The following is a 24,190-nucleotide window of genomic DNA, read 5'->3' on the forward strand; positions in this document are numbered from 1 at the left end:
GAAGCATGTGGTGAGGGGTAGGGGGGCACAGGGGGGAGGAGGGAGATAGGAGTAGGGGGAAGGAGAGCACCAGGGGGTGGGGAGGGGTAGGGTACTAATGGTGGAGGAAATCCTCATCAATTGACGAGGGGCACCTCGGGATATTCACAGTGAGGTGCACCCTCTGGGGCCGAGGGGGAAAAATTGCCAGAAGTGGGCTGATATTGCTCTAAGGGGATGGGCCTAATTATGAATTTTGTTTCAGGTAAGTCTCCCAGGGTTCCCATATTAGGCTAGATGTTCCTGACTGGTTTCTCATCCGAAAGACATAGTCTTCCATGGATTTGATGTATTGTAAATAGTCAACTACAGCCTGCCATCTTGGAGGTTGCGTTTTCTTCCAGTTCCTGGCTATCAGCATTTTAACCGAGGTCAGTAAATAGATATATAAATATCTCCTATGGACAGGCAATTTTTTAATTCCAATATGGAGTAGGGCCAGGCTTGGAGTATCCGGAGCTGGTAGTTCTAAGGCCGTACAGGCCGTGCATAATAATTTAGACCAAAGAGTTTGTCACATGACCACCAAACATGGAGTGGAGTGCCTATTTCCCCACAGGCTCTCCAGAGTTTGAAGCTTAGTCGGTATAAGGTGCCATCTAGTAATAATTTTGAAATAGAGTTCATACATTGTCACACAGTGTAGTGCAGATTTAGTCACCATTATAGCCTTAGACCAGTCAAGTGTTGTGTGGGTTTGTCGCAGTTCAATTTCCCAGGAGATCATGTGTCTTGTTTTTACAAGGGTGGGAGGTCCTAAAGGGGATTTGTAATGAGTGGCGAGAGGCTTATATAGTTGTAGGCCCGCTTTCCATCTAATCTCCCAGATGGTGGGTGTCCTGATCTTATCAGTCAGGAATCCCCACGCCTTCATAAGGGATCGGAGTCTCATACAGTCGAACTCCAATTGGCGAGGGAGGGCAAACCTTGTGATCATGTCTCGGGGCAAGAGGAGGTTATCATTAAGGTAGAAGTCCCCTAAGGATGTGACCTCTAGTTTCTTCCAGGTAGTGAGTCTGACATTGGGGAGTCCCTGTAAGAGGGCAATAATAGGATGGATGGGCGAGGGGTGTGGGGTTATCAACAGATTGTGTCTCAACTGGAACCAGGCCAACTGACAGTCTTTAATCAGATGGTTGGAAATAGTTATCCGTGATGCTAAGTGCGGGGGGGAACCCACAGCAGATCTGAAAGATCTATATAAGCCGGTAGAGATGCTTGTTCTAACTCTCTCCACCTCGTGGGAGGTGTTGTCCCAAGGCTGAGACATGAGAAATCATTGCCGCTTGGTGGTACAGTTGGACATTAGGTAGGCCTAGCCCACCTGCTAAAAGAGTCAATGGTCTCCAGTAAGGGAGGAAGCGACAAGACCGGATTTGTAAGAAAAAGGGTGAGATCTTCGGCAAACAGCGCCAGCTTCTGGAGTGTATTGTGTATCTGGAGGCCCTGGATCATGGAGTTTCTCCTAATTGCTTCTGCAAGCGGCTCCATAGCCAGCGCGAAGAGGAGTGGGGACAGGGGGCACCCCTGTCTGGTCCCATTTCTGATAGTGAATTTTTTTTTTTTTTTAATAAATGTGTTTCCTTTGCACTTGGTCTAACATCATATAAATATAAGGTAAAAAATAAGTAATAAAAAAGTAGCATTGCTCACAAAAATGTAATTCAGGAGTCACAGCTTTGCAGACGAGGAAAGGCTAGGGGGCGGGGTTGAAATATTTGACTGTTCTCTAAAACAGCATTTCACTTTGGTTGCACTGTGTTAATTAAAACTTACAGCCAAAGTACAGTGCTGTTTGCAGAGAACAGCCTGATGTGGAGCAGTGCTGCAAAGCAAAAGAGCTAACAGTTCATGCATGTGTCCCATTCTTTATGCAAACATGCTGCTTTTTCTGCGATTACATCTCAGATCACAGCATGTTCTGGCCTTGGGGGATTAGTCTCAACATACCATATATAAAAATACAGTAAACTCTCAGTTAACCAGAACTCCAGCAACCAGAAAAAAAATCAAAGATGTGGTACATTAAAATTAACACTAACTTTGCTCTGCAGCTTACTTTCTCTATAGTGGGCTCTCAAAGGTGAAAGCAAGCCCTTTTAATGCCACCAGACACTACATAACTGGGGCATGATCCGATATACGGTGTAGTTTTCGGTGCAAGCGAGGTAACCCGTGCCGCCCGTAGTTTCACCTCGTACATCGGGGTATTACATATACCCCGCCGGCAGTTGCTAATGTGCCGTAAGTAGGACAAACCAGCGATGTCCAGAAATGAGCGTAACTACAAATTTCTGGAGTCGCCAGTGACTTACGGCACTTTAGAAACTGCCTGCGCTTAAAAAAAAAACTAACTAAAGTATTAAATATCCTGTAACTGTCTAACACGCCTCCCAAAAATAGCCCGACATGTATACCCCTATATCCGCAATCCCCCCTCTCACTCCTAATAATAAATGTATTAACCCCTAGACCAACAACCCCCCACAACGCAATAAGCCTACCCTAGTATTAACCCCTAAACCGCCGCACCCGGACCCCGCCACCACCTACATTAAATGTATTAACCCCTAATCTGAACCCCCTACACCGCCGCCATCTACATTAAATATAGTAATCTCTAATCTGACCCCCCTACACCGCCACCACCTACATTAAATATAGTAACCTCTAATCTGACCCCCCTACACTGCCGCCACCTACATAATTTATATTACCCCCTAAACCTAAGTCTAACCCTAACACTCCCTAACTTAATTATTATTTAAATAAATCTAAATAATATTAATATTATTAACTACATTATTCCTATTTAAAACTAAACACTTACCTATAAAAACATAATTTATGCTTACCTGATAAATTCCTTTCTTCTGTAGTGTGATCAGTCCACGGGTCATCATTACTTCTGGGATATTACTCCTCCCCAACAGGAAGTGCAAGAGGATTCACCCAGCAGAGCTGCATATAGCTCCTCCCCTCTACGTCACTCCCAGTCATTCGACCAAGGACCAACGAGAAAGGAAAAGCCAAGGGTGAAGTGGTGACTGGAGTATAAATTAAAAAATATTTACCTGCCTTAAAAACAGGGCGGGCCGTGGACTGATCACACTACAGAAGAAAGGAATTTATCAGGTAAGCATAAATTATGTTTTCTTCTGTTAAGTGTGATCAGTCCACGGGTCATCATTACTTCTGGGATACCAATACCAAAGCAAAAGTACACGGATGACGGGAGGGATAGGCAGGCTCTTTATACAGAAGGAACCACTGCCTGAAGAACCTTTCTCCCAAAAATAGCCTCCGATGAAGCAAAAGTGTCAAATTTGTAAAATTTGGAAAAAGTATGAAGCGAAGACCAAGTTGCAGCCTTGCAAATCTGTTCAACAGAGGCCTCATTCTTGAAGGCCCAAGTGGAAGCCACAGCTCTAGTAGAATGAGCTGTAATTCTTTCAAGAGGCTGCTGTCCAGCAGTCTCATAAGCTAAACGAATTATGCTACGAAGCCAAAAAGAAAGAGAGGTAGCGGAAGCTTTTTGACCTCTCCTCTGCCCAGAGTAAATGACAAACAGAGAAGACGTTTGTCGAAATTCCTTAGTTGCCTGTAAGTAAAATTTTAGAGCACGGACTACATCCAGGTTGTGCAGTAGACGTTCCTTCTTTGAAGAAGGATTTGGGCATAAAGAAGGAACAACAATCTCTTGATTGATATTCCTGTTAGTAACTACCTTAGGTAAGAACCCAGGTTTAGTACGCAGGACTACCTTATCCGAATGAAAAATCAAATAAGGAGAATCACAATGTAAGGCTGATAATTCAGAGACTCAGCGAGCCGAGGAAATAGCCATTAAAAATAGAACTTTCCAAGATAACAACTTTATATCAATGGAATGAAGGGGTTCAAACGGAACGCCCTGTAAAACATTAAGAACAAGGTTTAAACTCCATGGTGGAGCAACAGTTTTAAACACAGGCTTAATTCTGGCCAAAGCCTGACAAAAAGCCTGGACGTCAGGAACTTCTGACAGACGTTTGTGTAACAGAATGGACAGAGCTGAGATCTGTCCCTTTAATGAACTAGCAGATAAACCCTTTTCTAAACCTTCTTGTAGAAAAGACAATATCCTAGGAATCCTAACCTTACTCCAAGAGTAACCTTTGGATTCACACCAATATAGGTATTTACGCCATATCTTATGGTAAATCTTTCTGGTAACAGGTTTCCTAGCCTGTATTAAGGTATCAATAACTGACTCAGAAAATCCACGTCTTGATAAAATCAAGCGTTCAATTTCCAAGCAGTCAGCTTCAGAGAAGTTAGATTTTGATGTTTGAAGGGACCCTGTATCAGAAGGTCCTGTTTCAGAGGTAGAGACCAAGGTGGACAGGATGACATGTCCACCAGGTCTGCATACCAAGTCCTGCGTGGCCACGCAGGTGCTATTAGAATCACTGATGCTCTCTCTTGTTTGATTCTGGCAATCAATCGAGGAAGCAACGGGAAGGGTGGAAACACGTAAGCCATCCTGAAGTCCCAAGGTGCTGTCAGAGCATCTATCAGGACTGCTCCTGGATCCCTGGATCTGGACCCGTAACGAGGAAGCTTGGCGTTCTGTCGAGACGCCATGAGATCTATCTCTGGTTTGCCCCAACGTCGAAGTATTTGGGCAAAGACCTCCGGATGAAGTTCCCACTCCCTCGGATGAAAAGTCTGACGACTTAAGAAATCCGCCTCCCAGTTCTCCACTCCCGGGATGTGGATTGCTGACAGGTGGCAAGAGTGAGACTCTGCCCAGCAAATTATCTTTGATACTTCCATCATAGCTAGGGAGCTTCTTGTCCCTCCCTGATGGTTGATGTAAGCTACAGTCGTGATGTTGTCTGACTGAAACCTGATGAACCCCCGAGTTGTCAACTGGGGCCAAGCCAGGAGGGCATTGAGAACTGCTCTCAATTCCAGAATGTTTATTGGCAGGAGACTCTCCTCCTGACTCCATTGTCCCTGAGCCTTCAGAGAATTCCAGACGGCACCCCAACCTAGAAGGCTGGCGTCTGTTGTTACAATTGTCCAGTCTGGTCTGCTGAATGGCATCCCCCTGGACAGATGTGGCCGAGAAAGCCACCATAGAAGAGAATTTCTGGTCTCTTGATCCAGATTCAGAGAAGGGGATAAGTCTGAGTAATCCCCATTCCACTGACTTAGCATGCACAGTTGCAGTGGTCTGAGGTGTAAGCGTGCAAAGGGTACTATGTCCATTGCCGCTACCATTAAGCCGATTACCTCCATGCATTGAGCCACTGACGGGTGTTGAATGGAATGAAGGGTGCGGCAAGCACTTTGAAGTCTTGTTAGCCTGTCCTCTGTCAGGTAAATCTTCATTTCTACAGAATCTATAAGAGTCCCCAGGAAGGGAACTCTTGTGAGTGGAACGAGTGAACTTTTCTTTTCGTTCACCTTCCATCCATGTGACCTTAGAAATGCCAGCACTAACTCTGTATGAGACTTGGCAGTTTGAAAGCTTGAAGCTTGTATCAGAATGTCGTCTAGGTATGGAGCTACCGAGATTCCCCGCGGTCTTAGTACCGCCAGAAGAGCACCCAGAACCTTTGTGAAGATTCTTGGAGCTGTAGCCAATCCGAATGGAAGAGCCACAAACTGGTAATGCCTGTCTAGGAAGGCAAACCTTAGGTACCGATAATGATCTTTGTGAATCGGTATGTGAAGGTAAGCATCTTTTAAATCTACAGTGGTCATGTATTGACCCTCTTGGATCATAGGTAAAATTGTCCGAATAGTCTCCATCTTGAACGATGGAACTCTTAGGAATTTGTTTAGGATCTTCCAGGATTGGTCTGAAAGTTCCCTCTTTTTTGGGAACCACAAACAGATTTGAGTAAAACCCCTGTCCCTGTTCCGATCGTGGAACTGGATGGATTACTCCGATTAACAAGAGCTCTTGTACGCAGCGTAGAAACGCCTCTTTCTTTGTCTGGATTGTTGACAATCTTGACAGATGAAATCTCTCTCTTGGAGGAGAGTATTTGAAGTCCAGAAGGTATCCCTGAGATATTATCTCTAGCGCCCAGGGATCCTGAACATCTCTTGCCCAAGCCTGGGCGAAGAGAGAAAGTCTGCCCCCCACTAGATCCGATCCCGGATCGGGGGCTCTCAATTCATGCTGTTTTAGGGGCAGCAGCAGGTTTCCTAGTCTGCTTGCCCTTGTTCCAGGACTGGTTAGGTTTCCAGCCTTGTCTGTAGCGAGCAACAGCTCCTTCCTGTTTTGGTGCAGAGGAAGTTGATGCTGCTCCTGCTTTGAAATTACGAAAGGAACGAAAATTAGACTGTCTAGTCTTGGCTTTGGCTTTGTCCTGAGGCAGGGCATGGCCTTTACCTCCTGTAATGTCAGCGATAATCTCTTTCAACCCGGGCCCGAATAAGGTCTGCCCTTTGAAAGGTATATTAAGCAATTTAGACTTAGAAGTAACATCAGCTGACCAGGATTTTAGCCACAGCGCCCTGCGTGCCTGAATGGCGAATCCTGAATTCTTCGCCGTAAGTTTAGTAAGATGTACTACGGCCTCCGAAATGAATGAATTAGATAGTTTAAGGACTCTAAGCCTGTCCGTAATGTCGTCCAGAGTAGCTGAACCAATGTTCTCTTCCAGAGACTCAATCCAGAATGCCGCTGCAGCCGTGATCGGCGCAATGCATGCAAGGGGTTGCAATATAAAACCTTGTTGAACAAACATTTTCTTAAGGTAACCCTCTAACTTTTTATCCATTGGATCTGAAAAAGCACAGCTATCCTCCACCGGGATAGTGGTACGCTTAGCTAAGGTAGAAACTGCTCCCTCCACCTTAGGGACCGTTTGCCATAAGTCCCTTGTGGTGGCGTCTATTGGAAACATTTTTCTAAATATCGGAGGGGGTGAGAACGGCACACCGGGTCTATCCCACTCCTTAGTAACAATTTCAGTAAGTCTCTTAGGTATAGGAAAAACCTCAGTACTCGTCGGTACCGCAAAATATTTATCCAACCTACACATTTTCTCTGGTATTGCAACTGTGTTACAATCATTCAGAGCCGCTAACACCTCCCCTAGTAATACACGGAGGTTTTCCAGTTTAAATTTAAAATTTGAAATATCTGAATCCAGTCTGTTTGGATCAGAACCGTCACCCACAGAATGAAGTTCTCCGTCCTCATGTTCTGCCACCTGTGACGCAGTGTCTGACATGGCCCTAATATTATCAGCGCACTCTGTTCTCACCCCAGAGTGATCACGCTTACCTCTTAGTTCTGGTAATTTAGCCAAAACCTCAGTCATAACAGTAGCCATATCCTGTAATGTGATTTGTAATGGCCGCCCAGATGTACTCGGCGCTACAATATCACGCACCTCCCTCTGAGCGGGAGATGTAGGTACTGACACGTGAGGCGAGTTAGTCGGCATAACTCTCCCCTCGTTGTTTGGTGAAATTTGTTCAATTTGTACAGATTGACTTTTATTTAAAGTAGCATCAATACAGTTAGTACATAAATTTCTATTGGGCTCCACTTTGGCATTGCAACAAATGACACAGGTATCATCCTCTGAATCAGACATGTTTAACACACTAGCAAATAAACTTGCAACTTGGAAATACAATTCAATTAGAATAATATTAAAACGTACTGTGCCTTTAAGAAGCACAGAAGATCTATGACAGTTGAAAATTAATAAATTGAAACAGTTATAGCCTCAATCCTTGTAAACAACACAACTTTAGCAAAGGTTTAATCCCATTAGCAAAGATAACAAATTCTGAAAGCAGGAAACAAATTACAGAATAAACGTTTTTTATCTCAGTCAAACTATAATTCTCACAGCTCTGCTGAGAGAAATTACCTCCCTCAAAATAAGATTTGAAGACCCCTGAGCTCTGTAGAGATGAACCGGATCATGCAGGGAATACAATGAGTTGCTGACTGAAATATTTGATGCATAGTAAAAGCGCCAAAAAACGGCCCCTCCCCCTCACACACAGCAGTGAGGGAGAACAGAAACTGTCAGAAAAACAGATTAAGCAACTGCCAAGTGGAAAAATAGTGCCCAAACATTTATTCACACAGTACCTCAGCAAATGAAAACGATTTTACATTCCAGCAAAAACGTTAAACATAATCTCTAGTTATTAAACAGCTTTATGTATTTCTTACAGTGTAATTCTAGTGAAGTACCATTCCCCAGAATACTGAAGTGTAAAGTATACATACATGACATTATATCGGTATGGCAGGATTTTCTCATCAATTCCATTGTCAGAAAATAAAAACTGCTACATACCTCTATGCAGATTCATCTGCCCGCTGTCCCCTGATCTGAAGTTTACCTCACTCCTCAGATGGCCGAGAACAGCAATATGATCTTAACTACTCCGGCTAAAATCATAGCAAAACTCTGGTAGATTCTTCTTCAAACTCTGCCAGAGAGGTAATAACACACTCCGGTGCTATTTTAAAATAACAAACTTTTGATTGAAGATATAAAACTAAGTATAATCACCATAGTCCTCTCACACATCCTATCTAGTCGTTGGGTGCAAGAGAATGACTGGGAGTGACGTAGAGGGGAGGAGCTATATGCAGCTCTGCTGGGTGAATCCTCTTGCACTTCCTGTTGGGGAGGAGTAATATCCCAGAAGTAATGATGACCCGTGGACTGATCACACTTAACAGAAGAAATAAACCCTAAGATAGCTACAATATAATTAATAATTACATTGTAGCTATTTTAGGATTTATATTTATTTTACAGGTAACTTTGTTGTTTTTTTTTTAGCTAGGTACAATAGCTATTAAATAGTTAATAACTATTTAATAGCTACCTAGTTAAAATAATTACAAAATTACCTGTAAAATAAATCCTAACCTAAGTTACAAATACACCTAACACTACACTATCAATAAATTAATTAAATAAATTAACTACAATTATCTAAAATAAAATAGAATTAAATAAACTAAACTATATTACAAAAACAAACACTAAATTACAAAAAATAAAAAAATATTACAAGAAGTTTAATCTAATTACACCTAATTTAAGCCCCCTAATAAAATAAAAAAGCCCCCCAAAATAATAAAATTCCCTATCCTAAACTAAATTACAAATAGCCCTTAAAAGGGCCTTTCGCGGGGCATTGCCCCAAAGTAATCAGCTCTTTTACCTGTAAAAAAAAAGAAATACAATACCCCCCCCAATATTACAACCCACCACCCACACACCCCTACTCTAAAACCCACCCGATCCCCCCTTAAAAAACCTAACACTACCCCATTGAAGATCACCCTACTTTGAGCCGTCTTCACCCAGCCTAGCACCGATGGGGCAGAAGAGGACATCCGGACCGGCAGAAGTCTTCATCCGATCGAAGCAGAAGAGGTCCTCCATCCGGCAGATGAGCAGCTCCATCTTGAAGACCTCCGGTGCGGAACATCCTTCTCGGCCGACGAATGGCTGGTCCTTTAAATGACGTCATCCAAAATGGCGTCCCTCGAATTCCGATTGGCTGATAGGATTCTATCAGCCAATCGGAATTAAGGTAGGAAAAATCTGATTGGTTGATTTAATCAGCCAATCTGATTGAAGTTCAATCCGATTGGCTGATTGGATCAGCCAATAGAATTGACGTTGCATTCTATTGGCTGATCCAATCAGATTGAACTGCTAAGGGTGCATTTTATGGTGAGATGAAAATGGAGTAAGATTTCTCCATTTTCGCCACGTAAGGCCTTGCGCTTGATATTGGATACCAAATTGCGTGGGTTTTATATGTTATTCTATGGAGAAAAAAACTACGTCCGACGGGTGAAATATAGGTGCCGCATTTATATGCGGCGCTGTATATAGGATACGAAACCCGTGCAAAAACCGGCGTCGACGGCTTTTGCGGGCGACGCTGCATATCGGATGGGCCCCAGCTCTTGAAAGTTGTGAGCAAAAGGCAGTCTGAGAATTAGAAATAATGCTGCTACTTGTTGCCCGGGATTGAACAGAGGCAGCATTAATATTAATTAATAATTTGCTTTTATTTACTTATTTAAATATTAATATGAAGTAAATACAGCGTTTATAGTATAGAATGAGTTATAAAACCTACTTAGGCCTATTTTTAATAGAAACTCTCAAGCAACCAGAAACTACACTTATCTAGAATCTACCAATCCCCATGGGTGCCGGTTAACTGGGAGTTTACTGTATTCTGTTTGAATATTGCATTTAACTATGATTGGGCTTCATACTACCCAAATTAATATTCAATACCATTTCCTACCCTGACTTATTTTTACTCCTTAGCACAAGTACTGTCTAGAGTTCAAACTCATAAAACAATATATCTTAAACAATATGAATATTTAAAGGAAATGCTCATAATAAATTACTAAAAGTTTTTTCATTTAAATGAGAGGTGAAAATGGAGGTGTTAAACGTTTCCAGACTTATGGCAGCGATGTAGCACTAATCAAGTTGATATACTATATCAAGTTTTGATGGATGTAAACAATTAGTGTTAAAGCCCCTTTACACGGGCCAAAATGTTTATGGAAAGAAATATACCTATCCATCTATCCCTCACTCTCAATCCCTCACTCTCTATATTTTTCTGCAGTGTAGTAACCCCCTAACCCTCCAACCTCCCTGACCTCCCTGAAACAGCTCTCTAACCCTCCCCCCTCTAACTGTTGCCGCCATCTTAGGTACTGGCAGCTGTCCCATCCCTCCCTGTTCCTTTAAATTTCTGTAGCGTAGGGCCCTCCCAATCCCTCTGCTGCTGAGCCGTCCACCCGCCACCACCTCCCATCGGCACATGACACACACAATGTCACCGTCTGTAATAATCAGGTATCTGCCCTTATATGGAGGCAGAGCACAAATCGCGCTCCGGCTCCATATGCGGCAGATGCCTGGAGCTTCAGCTCTCGGCTGTAACTAACAGCTGAGAGTGCTAGAGCTTCCTGAAGCTATCTCGCGCCTGCGGTTAAGATCAGGTATGTTTGTCTTCACACAGTCCCTAATGCGCATGACTGCATCGAACAAACATACTTGGCCTTTTATAATAAAGGATAATACATTACTATAAGCTTCACCATCTTTTTAAAATCACTGAGTCTGGTTAATCATTTTCTTCTGAGAAACAGCAGCACCTTTCCCAAGGCAGAACATAGAGTGATCCGAGATGTCATCGCAGAAAATGCAACATGTCTGCAGAATTGCAGAAAGAACAGGAACTGTTAGCACTTTAACTTTTCAGCGCTGCTCCACATTAGGCTGTTCTTTTTAAACAGAGCTGTTCTCTGGCTGCATTGTATGTTTTCCTTAACACAGTGCATCCAGAGCAAAGTGCTGTTTGAAGACAACAGTTATGCAGTAGTGCTGCAAAGCAGCAGTGCATTGATTGTCTGGCTCTGAGATTTTTGCAAGCTCGTTCCCTAGCTTTTCACAGTCTGCAAAGCTGTTTTTCTCTGAATGTAAGATGTTCGTATGAGCAATGCACCTTTTTTATTACTACATTTCTATGTCAGACTAAGAGAAAAGGAAACAAATTAATTTGAGACATTTTACAATTACTTTTTTTTTGTCTGCAGCTAATTTGCAATGCAATTTTCAACTACTGTACTAGATTATAAAACTTTAAATATTGCTTTATTCTCCAGTTAACCAAAACATTGCAATTAATCTGTTGCTTTAGTGTAACTGACAAATTTACAATTTTATTTAATTTAAAAATGACCTGCAGAAAACTTTTCACTAATAAAATCTCATCACAGAAAGTGAAAAAAGTTCTGTCTCTGGGAGCACCTTGCTTCAAATAATATTTATTGCAGAGACAAGTAAAAAGTTTGCAAACGGTTTACTTGTCTCTGCATGAAATATTATTTAAAGAAAGGTGCTGCTGTTTCTTGGAACTGAGTTTTTGCTGTGGAGTTGGCCAGTGTCTCAGATTGCACCTTTCATATACCTTAGCTGCTGTTGAATTTACAGAGAATTATTGTAATCATTTTTTTCTACTATTACAAAAAAAATGTGTGTGTGCCCAGTGCTTATGGCAAGCAGTACTACATAACAACAAAGATATTGTACTGAAACTCTTACCTGTAGTTAAAGGCAGGTGGGTAAATGTACTTAAAAACGTTAGCGTGAACCAGGTGGCTGAGAGTGATGCCCCGGAAAACAGCAACACAAGTATTGGTTTTAATACTCCTCTGATGGAATCTGCAAACCTGACAGACCAGAAAACAAAGAAAACAAAAAAATAGGGAAGAGCATACAGTTAAATGATCAACAGTTTAAGTGAACAAGCTGATACGACTGATAATGTATTTTTATGTACTGGGAACTATTTAATTACAGCTCCTGTAATAATTAATCCAACTGAATTTTGTGACTTCAGCTGTAGTTTAGTGTATGATTCAAAACATGAATTCATGATGACAGTAAAAGATCATTTGTAATTAACTACTTTTCTGTCACACACAATTATGGCCTTTGTTATTCCAAAAATGAAAAACAACTTAAAACTGACATTCTAATTCTGATAATGTGATATTTTAGGCTTCTGAAGCCGTAGCAGCTGGTTAGACAAAAAACAATGGGTGTTTCAGTAAAACAATAAGTAATGAGGTCATGCGTCAGCACAGACTTTTGCAGCTAAAATGTGATATTCAACTCAAATTAATATCTAATTTTCAGGATTATAAATTGCTGCACACTATTCTAGCTGAACCTTGTCATGGAGTCAGTCCACCAGAGAAAACAGATTAGGAGGCAGCTCTCATTAAATTCATGGCAACACTGTTCCCTTTTGTTTCTTTGCAAGAATTACAAATCAGCATTGCTATGTGGCCAACCAAAATGACATATTTGGAAAAAGACCATTAACACACTTAAATTTATCCAGATGCAAGGTGTTGAACTCTGCCACCCAATCCCTTGAAATTACTAATTCTACAAATTGATTTTTTGCAGCATTTAAAGAAGAATCAAGCATTTCATGGTTTAAAATGCCAACAGCAATCAAAGTAAAAAAAACACTAGCGGTCACATTGAACATTTAATATTGCATGTAGCTGTAGTTCTAGCAGACCTTGTCATTCCCATAGCACAAAGCACCAGAAAAAAAAAGAAATTAAAACATTTACATTAGTTTTGATATACCATGGCTCAGTTTTCATAGTAGCACTCACTAATAAATGGTTGTTTACATGCAAAAGGCAATGGGAGGAACCCTAAGCTTACTTCTTCAGCTCCCTTCCTACCTGATAAAAACAATCAAAGAATATGCAAGAGGATTGTGTGATCAGTGTTAACAGATAACTGTGTGAATATGGAAATAACAGATTTAAAGTCGGTTTATCTTGATGCACTGAACTATGAACTACATCCAAATCAGAAAACAGAGGTGCAAGCAGAAAAGCTAAAAAAAAAATTAGACGCTAAGAATAAGCAAATTGTGCAGAAAAGGATTCTATGGATATCCAATATATAGTGCATCAGATAAATATGTGGCAAGCATCACAACACTGAACAGACATCTGCTTAAAATGCCCAAGGAGGAGAAAGTGTCGTACAGTGAGCTTTATTCTTTAAAAGATAAAGGAGATAATGCAATGGACCACCCACCAGGGAAATCACAGTTTTCCCCTGAACACATCATTTACAAACTACATTTGGAATAACAAGAACTTGTCAATTTGACTCCAGCCTTTCATAATGTTGAAAAAGATATGAATACAGTAAACAACATCTGTAATTGTAAAGTGAAATACTCATCAGGACAAAAAGGAGGAACTTGGATACCAATTTTAGTAAACATTCAAGTTGCAGGCATTTTTACACACATTCAACAGGACCATAAAGTTTACCCTACTTCACTCTGTCAAATGGGTGCTTGTGTAAGCTTTTATATAGCATAACATGGGTAAGTTGGGGGAAAGTCCAAGAGCTCACACCCAATGTTGCCATAAATGGGAACCAGGAACAGGATGGAACTACCACTACTTTTGCCTTGTCCTTGTGATTATTTTTTTAAAATATCCTATAAGGAAACATTTTGTATTTATGTGTAATTTTATAGAGCATTTTATAGGTTGTGCATCTTTATTTTAACAATGGTGTCAATCGGCTAAAAAGGCATTACTGCCACTCCTTTATGTAAGGAATCCCATTTGGGCCACTACTCTCTTGTACATATGCTATTAGCTGCTGTGCATTATTGTGCAGCGGATAGATTCCTGCAATTAAAGGGACACAGAACAAATTTTTTCTTATGTGATTCAGATACAGCATGCAATTTTAAGCAACATTCTAATTTACTCCTATTATCAAATTTTCTTCATTCTCTTTCTATCTTTATTTTAAAAGCAAGAATCTAAGTTTAGATGCCGGACCATTTTTGGTGAACAACCTATGTTGTTCTTGCTGATTGGTGGGTAAATTCATCCACCAATAAAAAAGTGCTGTCCAGAGGTCTGAACCAAAAGAAGAAGCTTAAGATGCCTTCTTTTTCAAATAAAGATAGCAAGAGAACGAAGACAAATTGATAATAGGAGTAAATTAGAAAGTTGCTTAAAAATTAGGGTTCAGTGTCCCTTTAACTCCTTAGTGACCAGGCCACTTTTCCATTTGTTGACCGTCTGGGACCAAGGCTATTTTTGCATTTCTGTGGTGTTTGTGTTTAGCTGTAATTTTCCTCTTACTCATTTACTGTACCCACACATATTATATACCGTTTTTCTCGCCATTAAATGGACTTTCTAAAGATACCAGGTTGTTTTCTGCAAGACCCCATGAGTACACCCATGCATAGATTTGACAGGGGTTTTGGTAAAATAGAGCACCAATTTTAAAACTTATACAAAAATAGAACAGTGAAATGTAAAACTGACACAGTAAAAGTAAAAAACAAAAACAAACAAACTCAGTAACCGTAAACATAACCAACCCCCCCCTTAAAAAAAAAAAAAACACACAACGGCAAATGTAAAAAAAATAAAAAATTTACCAGTGTGTGATACCGCTTGAAGCAGTCCCCAATGCAGAGTCCAGGCTGTCCTGGGCAATTAGGACAGTAAAAGGTGGTGTCCCTTCTCTGCCCCCTCTTAGTACAGACTCTGCATTTTTTTTAGGTTTCTGCTTTGCGGCAGTAGGGGGGGGGGGGGGATTTTAAAAATAAAATGAGTAGCCCCAACTCTGCTCTCTCCCATCACCGCCCGGGGAGCAGGTGCATCTTGGTATAAAATCCCCGAAATGATCTGGAGCTGAAACTGTAAAAAAGTCAGTTTCATTCCGGGGTTTGCTTTTTTGAACAACAAGGCTTTGCAGCACGGAACTAATGGGCATATAAATTAGTTTGGGCGACAATGTTCCCTAATACAAAGGCTGACCATATAGCCGATTTAAAAAGGGACACATATGAAAAATACATGTCAGGGCTGTTTTCAGCACTGTTTAAAGAAATGATTTGTATAAGAACCCTGACACATGTATTTTTCATATGTGTTCCTTCTTAAAGCGGCAATATGGTCAGCCTACTAATACATCATTGCCCAGAAACACCTCTATAAACTGCTGTGGGCTAAATCCTGCCACATCCACATTTATGCCAGGATTTGCTGTGAAGGGTGGGATATCTGGCCTCTGGAGATGAGGCATTACCCACCCTTCAGCAGTAATGGCAGCTGGAGCAACATGTCTCCTTCTGGCAGGTGGTCTGGCAGCCACAGATACATCACTATTAGTTGAGACTGTATCTAATGATGTATCTGAGCATATGGCAGGGTCAAAATTGGGGTCTGAGTCCGACATAGAGGCGTCTGACTCTGACGAAAGGATGGCATATGCCTCCTCAGCAGTATATGTTCTCTGTGACATGATTTATTTTTATCTGTCACAGAGAAAAAAAAATACAAAAAAAAAAAAAAATCAAGACAAGACAAAATTTAAATTAACTAAAAATTAATGTCTAAAAAAAATGCAGAGAGCAAAAAAGTGTTTTTGTTCACGAGCCAGTGATTTGTAGTGATCACTGGCAAGCTAGACGTTAATTACTAAAAAAAATAAATTTAAATTAACTAAATGGCTCTGTTAAGAGGCGTTGGGTCTCACAAAAAAATACTTAAAAAAAAAATAAAAAATGAACCCCTAAAAAAAATGCACAGAGCAAAAGGAACAACACTTTCCAAGAAAGTAGTTTAATTTCCAAAAAATGCATAGGCTCAAATGGAGGAGCCTGTAAAGCCCACAAAACCAAATTAAGACTCCAAGGAGGAGAGATTGATTTAATGACAGGCTTGATACAAACCAAAGCCTGTTAAAAACAGTGAACATCAGGAAGCTTAGCAATCTTTCTGTGAAATAAGACAGAAAAAGCAAATATTTGTCCCTACAAGGAACTTGCAGACAAAACCTTATCCAAACCATCCTGAAGAAACTCAAAAAATTCTAGGAATTCTGAAAGAATGCCAAGCGAATTTATGAAAAGAAAACCATGAAAAAGGAAATTTATGCTTACCTGATAAATTGATTTCTTCTACGATACGACGAGTCCACGGATTTCATCCTTACTTGTGGGATATTAATCTCCTGCTAACAGGAAGTGGCAAAGAGCACCACAGCAAAGCTGTATATATAGCTCCTCCCTTCCCTCCACCCCCAGTCATTCGACCGAAGGTTTAGGAAGAGAAAGGAAAAGCTAAAAGGTGCAGAGGTGACTGAAGTTGTAAAAATAAAAGATAATCTGTCTTAAAAATGACAGGGAGGACCGTGGACTTGTTGTATCGTAGAAGAAATCAATTTATCAGGTAAGCATAAATTTCCTTTTCTTCTACAAGATACGACGAGTCCATGGATTTCATCCTTACTTGTAGGATACAATACCAAAGCTACAGGACACGGATGAAACGGGAGAAACAAGACAGAGACCTAAACGGAAGGCACCACTGCTTGAAGAACCTTTCTCCCAAAAACCTCAGAAGAAGCAAAAGTATCAAATTTGTAAAATTTGTAAAAAGTATGAAGAGACAACCAACTCGCAGCCTTACAAATCTGTTCAACAGAAGCATCGTTTTTATAGGCCCATGTGGAAGCCACAGCCCTAGTAGAATGAGCCGTAATTCTTTCAGGAGGCTGCTGTCCAGCAGACTCATATGCCAGGCGGATGATACTCCTCAGTCAAAAAGAAAGAGAGGTAGCCGTAGCTTTCTGACCCCTACACTTTCCAGAATAAACAATGAATAATGAAGATGATTGATGGAAATCCTTAGTCGCCTGTAAGTAGAACTTCAAGGCTCGGACCACGTCCGGGTTATGTAACAGACGCTCCTTCTTAGAAGAAGGATTAGGACACAAGGAAGGAACAACAATTTCCTGATTAATATTTTTATTTGAAACAACCTTAGGAAGAAATCCAGGTTTGGTACGCAAAACCACCTTATCAGAATGAAATATAAGATAAGGCGAATCACATTGTAACGCTGAAAGCTCAGAAACTCTATGAGCAGAAGAAATAGCAAACAAAAACAAAACTTTCCAAGATAGCAATTTAATATCTATGGAATGGATGGGTTCAAACGGAACCCCTTGAAGAACTCTAAGAACTAAATTCAAACTCCAGGGAGGAGTAATTGGTCTAAACACAGGCTTAATTCTGGTTAGAGCCTGACAAAAAGACAACATCTGGAACATCTGCCAAACGTTTGTGAAGCAAAATTGAGAAAGCAGAAATCTGTCCCGTTAAGGAACTTGCTGATAACCCTTTCTCCAATCCTTCTTGGAGAAAAGACAGAATCCTAGGAATCCTAACTTTACTCAATGAGTAGCCCTTGGATTCACACCAATAAAGATATTTATGCCATATCGTATGATAGATTTTTCTAGTGACAGGCTTACGTGCCTGTATCAAAGTATCAATGACCGAATCTGAGAAGCCCCGCTTAGATAAAATCAAGCGTTCAATCTCCAAGCAGTCAGCTGCAGAGAATTTAGATTTTGATGTTGGAAAGGTCCTTGAATGAGAAGGTTTTCTCTCAAAGGAAGTTTCCACGGTGTCAGAGAGGACATGTCCACTAGATCCGCATACCAAGTCCTGCGTGGTCACGCAGGCGCGATCAGGATTACTGAAGCTCTCTCCTGTTTGGTCCGAGCAATCACGCGTGGAAGGAGAGGAAACGGTGGAAACACATAAGCTAGGCTGAACGACCAAGGCACTGCCAAGGCATCTATCAGTTCGGCCTGGGGATCCTTCGACCTGTATCCGTATCATGGAAAGCTTGGCATTCTGTCGAGATGCCATCAGATCCAATTCTGGCCTGCCCCATTGGAGAATCAGTGAGGCAAACACCTCCGGGTGGAGTTCCCACTCCCCCGGATGAAAAGTCTGATGACTTAGAAAATCTGCTTCCCAATTCTCTACTCCTGGGATGTAGATTGCCGATAGATAACAAAAGTGGGCCTCTGCCCATCGGATTATCTTGGATACTTCTATCATCACTAAGGAACTCCTTGTTCCCCCCTGATGATTGATATAAGCCACAGTCGTGATATTGTCCGACTGGAATCTGATGAATTTGGCCGAAGCCAACTGAGGCCACACCTGAAGCGCATTGAATATTGTTCTCAGTTCCAGAATATTGATTGGAAGTCGAGACTCCACCTGAGTCCAAACACCCTGAGCCTTCACTGAATTCCAGACTGCACCCCAGCCCAGTAGACTCGCGTCTGTTGTCACCATCACCTACGAGGGTCTGCGGAAACACGTCCACTGGGACAGATGATCCGGCGACAACCACCAAAGAAGAGAGTCTCTGGTCTCTTGATCCAGATTTATCTGAGGAGATAAATTTGCATAGTCCCCATTCCACTGTCCGAGCATGCACAGCTGCAGTGGTCTGAGATGAAAGCGAGCAAACGGAATGATGTCCATTGCCGCTACCATTAATCCAATTACCTCCATACACTGATCCACTGATGGCCGAGGAATGGACTGAAGTGCTCAGCAAGTATTAAGAATCTTTGACTTTCTGACCTCCGTCAGAAATATTTTCATGTCTACCGAGTCCGAGGGAACCCTTGTCCGTGGAACAAGTGAACTCTTTTCTATGTTCACCTTCCAACCGTGAGTTCTCAGGAAGGACAACACTGTGTCCGTGTGAGATTTTGTCAGATAAGTTGACGCCTGAATCAAAATATCGTCCAGATAAGGCGCCACTGCTATGCCCCGCGGTCTGAGAACTGCCAGAAGGGACCCTAGAACCTTTGTGAAGATCCTGGGTGCTGTGGCCAACCCGAAGGGAAGAGCCACGAACTGAAAATGTTTGTCCAGGAAGGCAAACCTTAGGAACTGATGATGATCCTTGTGAATAGGGATATGAAGGTATGCATCCTTCAAGTCCACGGTAGTCATATATTGACCCTCCTGGATCATTGGTAAAATTGTTTGTATAGTCTCCATCTTGAACGATGGGACTCTGAGAAACTTGTTTAGACACTTGAGATCTAGAATTGGTCTGAAAGTTCCCTCTTTTTTGGGAACCACGAAAAGATTTGAGTAAAACCCCTGCCCCTGTTCCAGTTTTGGAACGGGACAAATTACTCCCATGGTAGAGAGGTCTTTTACACAGCGTAAGAACGCCTCTCTTTTTATCTGGTCTACAGACAATCGTGAAAGATGAAATCTCCCTCTTGGGAGAAAATCCTTGAATTCCAGTTGATATCCGTGGGTCACAATTTCCAATGCCCAGGGGTCCTGAACATCTCTTGCCCAAGCCTATGCAAAGAAAGAAAGTCTGCCCCCTACTAGATCCGGCCCCAGATCAGGGGCCGCCCCTTCATGCTGTCTTTGTAGCAGCAGCGGGCTTCTTGGCTTGTTTACCTTTATTCCAAGCCTGGTTGGGTCTCCAGACGGACTTGGATTGAGCAAAATTCCCTTCCTGCTTTGTGGAGGAAGAGGAAGCAGAGGGTACTGCTTTAAAATTTCGAAAGGAATGAAAATTATCTTGTTTACCCCTCATCTTAACAGACTTATCCTGAGGTAGGGCATGGCCTTTACCTCCAGTAACGTCAGAAATGATTTCCTTCAATTCAGGCCCAAATAGGGTCATACCCTTGAAAGGAATAGCTAAAAGCTTAGATTTTGAGGACACATCAGCAGACCAAGATTTGAGCCATAACACTCTAAAATGGCAAATCCTGCATTTTTCGCCGCTAATTTAGCAATTTGAAAAGCGGCATCTGTAATAAAAGAATTAGAAAGCTTGAGAGCCTTAATTATTATTATTATTATCGGTTATTTGTAGAGCGCCAACAGATTCCGCAGCGCTAATAATTCTATCCAAAATGTCCTCTAATGGGGTCTCAACCTTCAGAGACTCTTCTAGAGCATCAAACCAAAAAGCTGCTGCAGTAGTAACTGGAACAATGCAAGCTGTAGGTTGTAAAAGAAGACCCTCTAACTTCTTATCCATAGGGTCTTTGAAAGCACAACTGTCCTCAATAGGTATAGTTGTACGCTTAGCCAGGGTAGATATAGCTCCCTCCACCTTAGGGACCGACTGCCAAGAGTCCCGAATGGTGGCTGATATGGGATACATTTTCTTAAAATTAGGAGGAGGAGAGAACGGTATACCTGGTCTATCCCATTCCTTTTTTATAATTTCCGAAATTCTTTTAGGAACCGGAAAAACATCAGTGTAAGTAGGTACCTCTAGATATTTGTCCATCTTACACAATTTTTCTGGTGGTATCACAATAGGGTCACAATCATCCAGTCGCTAAAACCTCCCGAAGTAACAGGCGGAGGTGTTCAAGCTTAAATTTAAAGGACATGATGTCTGAATCTGACCCCCAACTCAGAGCACTGTGAGGGTACATCGGAAATAGCCAATAAAGCATCAGAGGATTCAGTATTCACATTAATACCTGACCTACTGCGTTTACCACGGTGGCTGAGATGACATGTCCACCAGATCCGCATACCAAATCCTGCGAGGCCATGCAGGGGCGATGAGAATTACTGACGCCCTCTCCTGTTTGATCCGAGCAATCACCCTTGAAAGAAGAGCAAACAGGAAATACGTAAGCTAGGCTGAAAGTCGAAGGCACTGCCAGGGCATCTATCAGCACCACCTGGGGATCCCTGGACCTGGACCCGTATCTTGGAAGCTTGGCATTCTGACGAGATGCCATGAGATCCAACTCCGGCCTGCCCCATCTGAGAATCAGGTCAGAAATCTCTGGATGAAGTTCCCATTCCCCCGGATGAAATGTCTGCCTGCTCAGAAAGTTTGCCTCCCAGTTTGCCACCCCTGGGATGTAGATCGCTGACAGATGGCAGTAGTGAGACTCTGTCCACTGTATAATCTTGGTTACCTCTGTCATCACTAAGGAACTCCTTGTTCCTCCCTGATGATTGATGTAAGCTACCGTCGTTATGTTGTCCGACTGAAATCTGAGGAATTGGGCCAAAGCCAATTGAGGCCAAGACCGAAGAGCATTGAATATCGCTCTAAACTCTAGGATATTGATGGGAAGTAGAGACTCCGTCTGAGTCCATACACCCTGAGACCTTAGGGAGTTCCAAACTGCTCCCCAACCCAACAGACTGGCATCCGTTGTCACTATCACCCATGAGGGTCTGCGGAAGCATGTCCCCTGAGATAGATGATCCAGTGACAACCACCATAGAAGAGAATCCCTTGTCTCCTGTTCTAGACATATTAGAGGAGACAGATTTGAATAATCTCCATTCTACTGCCTGAGCATGCTCAATTGCAGAGGCCTGAGATGAAACAGCGCAAATGGTACAATGTCCATTGCCGCCACCATCAATCTGACTACCACCATGCACTGAGCCACTGATGGGTGAGGATTGAATTGAATGTTTCAACATGTATTCAGAATCTTTAACTTTCTGAGCTACGTCCGAAAAATCGTCATTGAAATAGAGTCGATTATGGTTCCCAGAAAGGTCACCCTTGTCTGAGGAACTAATGAACTCTTTTCAGTATGGGACCTTGCCAGATGAAATGATTACCGCCTGGATCAGTATATCGTCCAGATAAGGTGCCACCGCTATGCCCCGCGGTCTTAGAACCGCCAACAAAGACCCCAGAACCTTTGTAAAAATTCTGGCCGCCGTTGCCAATCCAAAAGGGAGAGCCACAAACAAAATGTTTGTCCAGAAAGGCAAACCTTAGGAACTTGATGGTCTCTGTGAATAGGAACATGAAGGTACGCATCCTTTAGATCCACTGTTGACATGAATTGACCCTCCTGGATCAATGGAAGAATGGTATGAATAGTTTCCATCTTGAAAGATGGAATTCTGAGAAACTTGTTTAGACTCTTGAGATCTAAGATAGGTCTGAATGTTCTCTCTTTTTTTTGGGAACTACAAACAGATTTGAGTAAAACCCCTGTCCCTGTTCCTGAATTGGAACGGGACAGATTACTCCCATGAAGGAGAGGTCTCTTACACAATGTAAGAACGCTTCTCTTTTTATCTGGTCAACAGACAATCAAGAAAGAAGAAACCTTCCTCTGGGAGAAGAATTTCTGAATTCCAACTTGTATCCCTGAGACACTATCTCTAATGCCCAGGGATCCTGAATGTCTCTTATCCAAGCCTGGATGAAGAAAGACAGTCTGCCCCCCACTAGATACTGTCCCGGATCGGGGGCCAACCCTTTATGCTGACTTGGGAGCAGCAGCAGGCTTCTTGGATTGTTTACCCTTGTTCCAAGACTGATTTGGTCTCCAGGTAGACTTGGTTTGTGAATAGTTCCCTTCCTGCTTTGAGGAGGAGGAAGCGGGAATTCCTTTAAAATTCAGAAAGGAACGAAAATTACTCTATCCACCTCTCTGTTTGGATTTCTTATCCTGAGGGAGGGAATGACCCTTACCTCCCGTGATGTCAGAAATAATCTCTTTCAAGTCAGGTCCAAACAAAGTATTCCCCTTGTAAGGAATAGCCAAAAATGTATACTTGGATGACACATCCGCAGACCAAGACTTCAACAATAAGGCCCTGCGTGCTAAGATGGAAAACCCTGAACTCTTAGCCGCCAACTTGGTAATCTGCAGAGAAGCATCAGTAATAAATGAATTAGCCAATTTAAGAGCTTTAATCCTATCCTGAATCTCTTCCAAAGAAGTCTCAGTTTTAAGAGATTCTTTCAGAGCATCAAACCAATAAGCAGCCGCACTTGTAACCGTAACAATGCAGGCTGCTGGTTGCAATAGTAATCCTTGATGAACATAGACCTTCTTACGAAGACCCTCTAATTTCTTATCCATAGGATCTTTGAAAGCACAACTATTCTCAATAGGAATAGTAGTTCATTTAGCCAGGGTGGAAATAACACCTTCCACCTTAGGGACCATTTGCCAAGAATCCCTAATAGCATCAGCTATAGGATACATTTTCTTGAAAACAGGAGAAGGAGAAAAGGGAATACCTGATCTCTCACATTCCTTAGCAATAATTTCCGAACTTCTTTTAGGGACTGGAAAAACATCAGAATAAGAAGGAACTTCAAGATATCTGTCCAACTTACTCAATTTCTCTGGAGGAACCACAATAGAATCACAGTCATCCAGAGTAACTAAAACCTCCCTTAATAAAAGGCGAAGGTGTTCAAGTTTAAACCTAAAGGAAACCACTTCTGAATCTGCCTGCGGCAAGACACTTCCAGAGTCAGAAAGTTCACCCTCAGATAGGACCTCCATACCCCCCAATTCAGAACTCTGTGAGGGTATAACCGAGATCGCCATCAAGGCATCAGGTGCTGTATTAACCAAATGAGCTATCTTCCTTTCACGCTTGCCTTGAAATACAGGAAAGGCAGACAAAGAGTGGAAGACATAACAGATGCTATATCCTTCAAAGTAATTGCAGCAGAGGCTGCAGAGGTACTTGGCTCCGCTTGAGCGGGCATTAAGGGCTGTAACGCTTGGGGAGAAAGATGCGGCAAACTCTTAATCTCATCAGCAGAAATATCTGACAATTTTCTATCAAGAAAAATTTGTTCCCTAAATTGTAATGCCCTCTCAATGCATGAGGGACAAAAAGTAACAGGGGGTTCTACATTAGCATTTAAACACATAGAACATGT

General features: G+C 41.9%; 1 protein-coding gene across 1 annotated transcript in view; it reads right to left on the reverse strand.

Annotated features, from left to right (window-relative positions):
- SLC49A4 (solute carrier family 49 member 4) overlaps nt 1-24,190 on the reverse strand; it is a 333,286-nt gene that overhangs the window by 121,755 nt on the left and 187,341 nt on the right. Inside the window, exon 7 of the mRNA XM_053698074.1 lies at nt 12,177-12,304. Coding sequence (XP_053554049.1) covers nt 12,177-12,304 — 128 coding nt within the window. The remainder of the gene's footprint in view (nt 1-12,176; nt 12,305-24,190) is intronic.

This window comes from Bombina bombina, chromosome 1 (genome assembly GCF_027579735.1).
Source record: "Bombina bombina isolate aBomBom1 chromosome 1, aBomBom1.pri, whole genome shotgun sequence".
Taxonomy (NCBI): domain Eukaryota; kingdom Metazoa; phylum Chordata; class Amphibia; order Anura; family Bombinatoridae; genus Bombina; species Bombina bombina.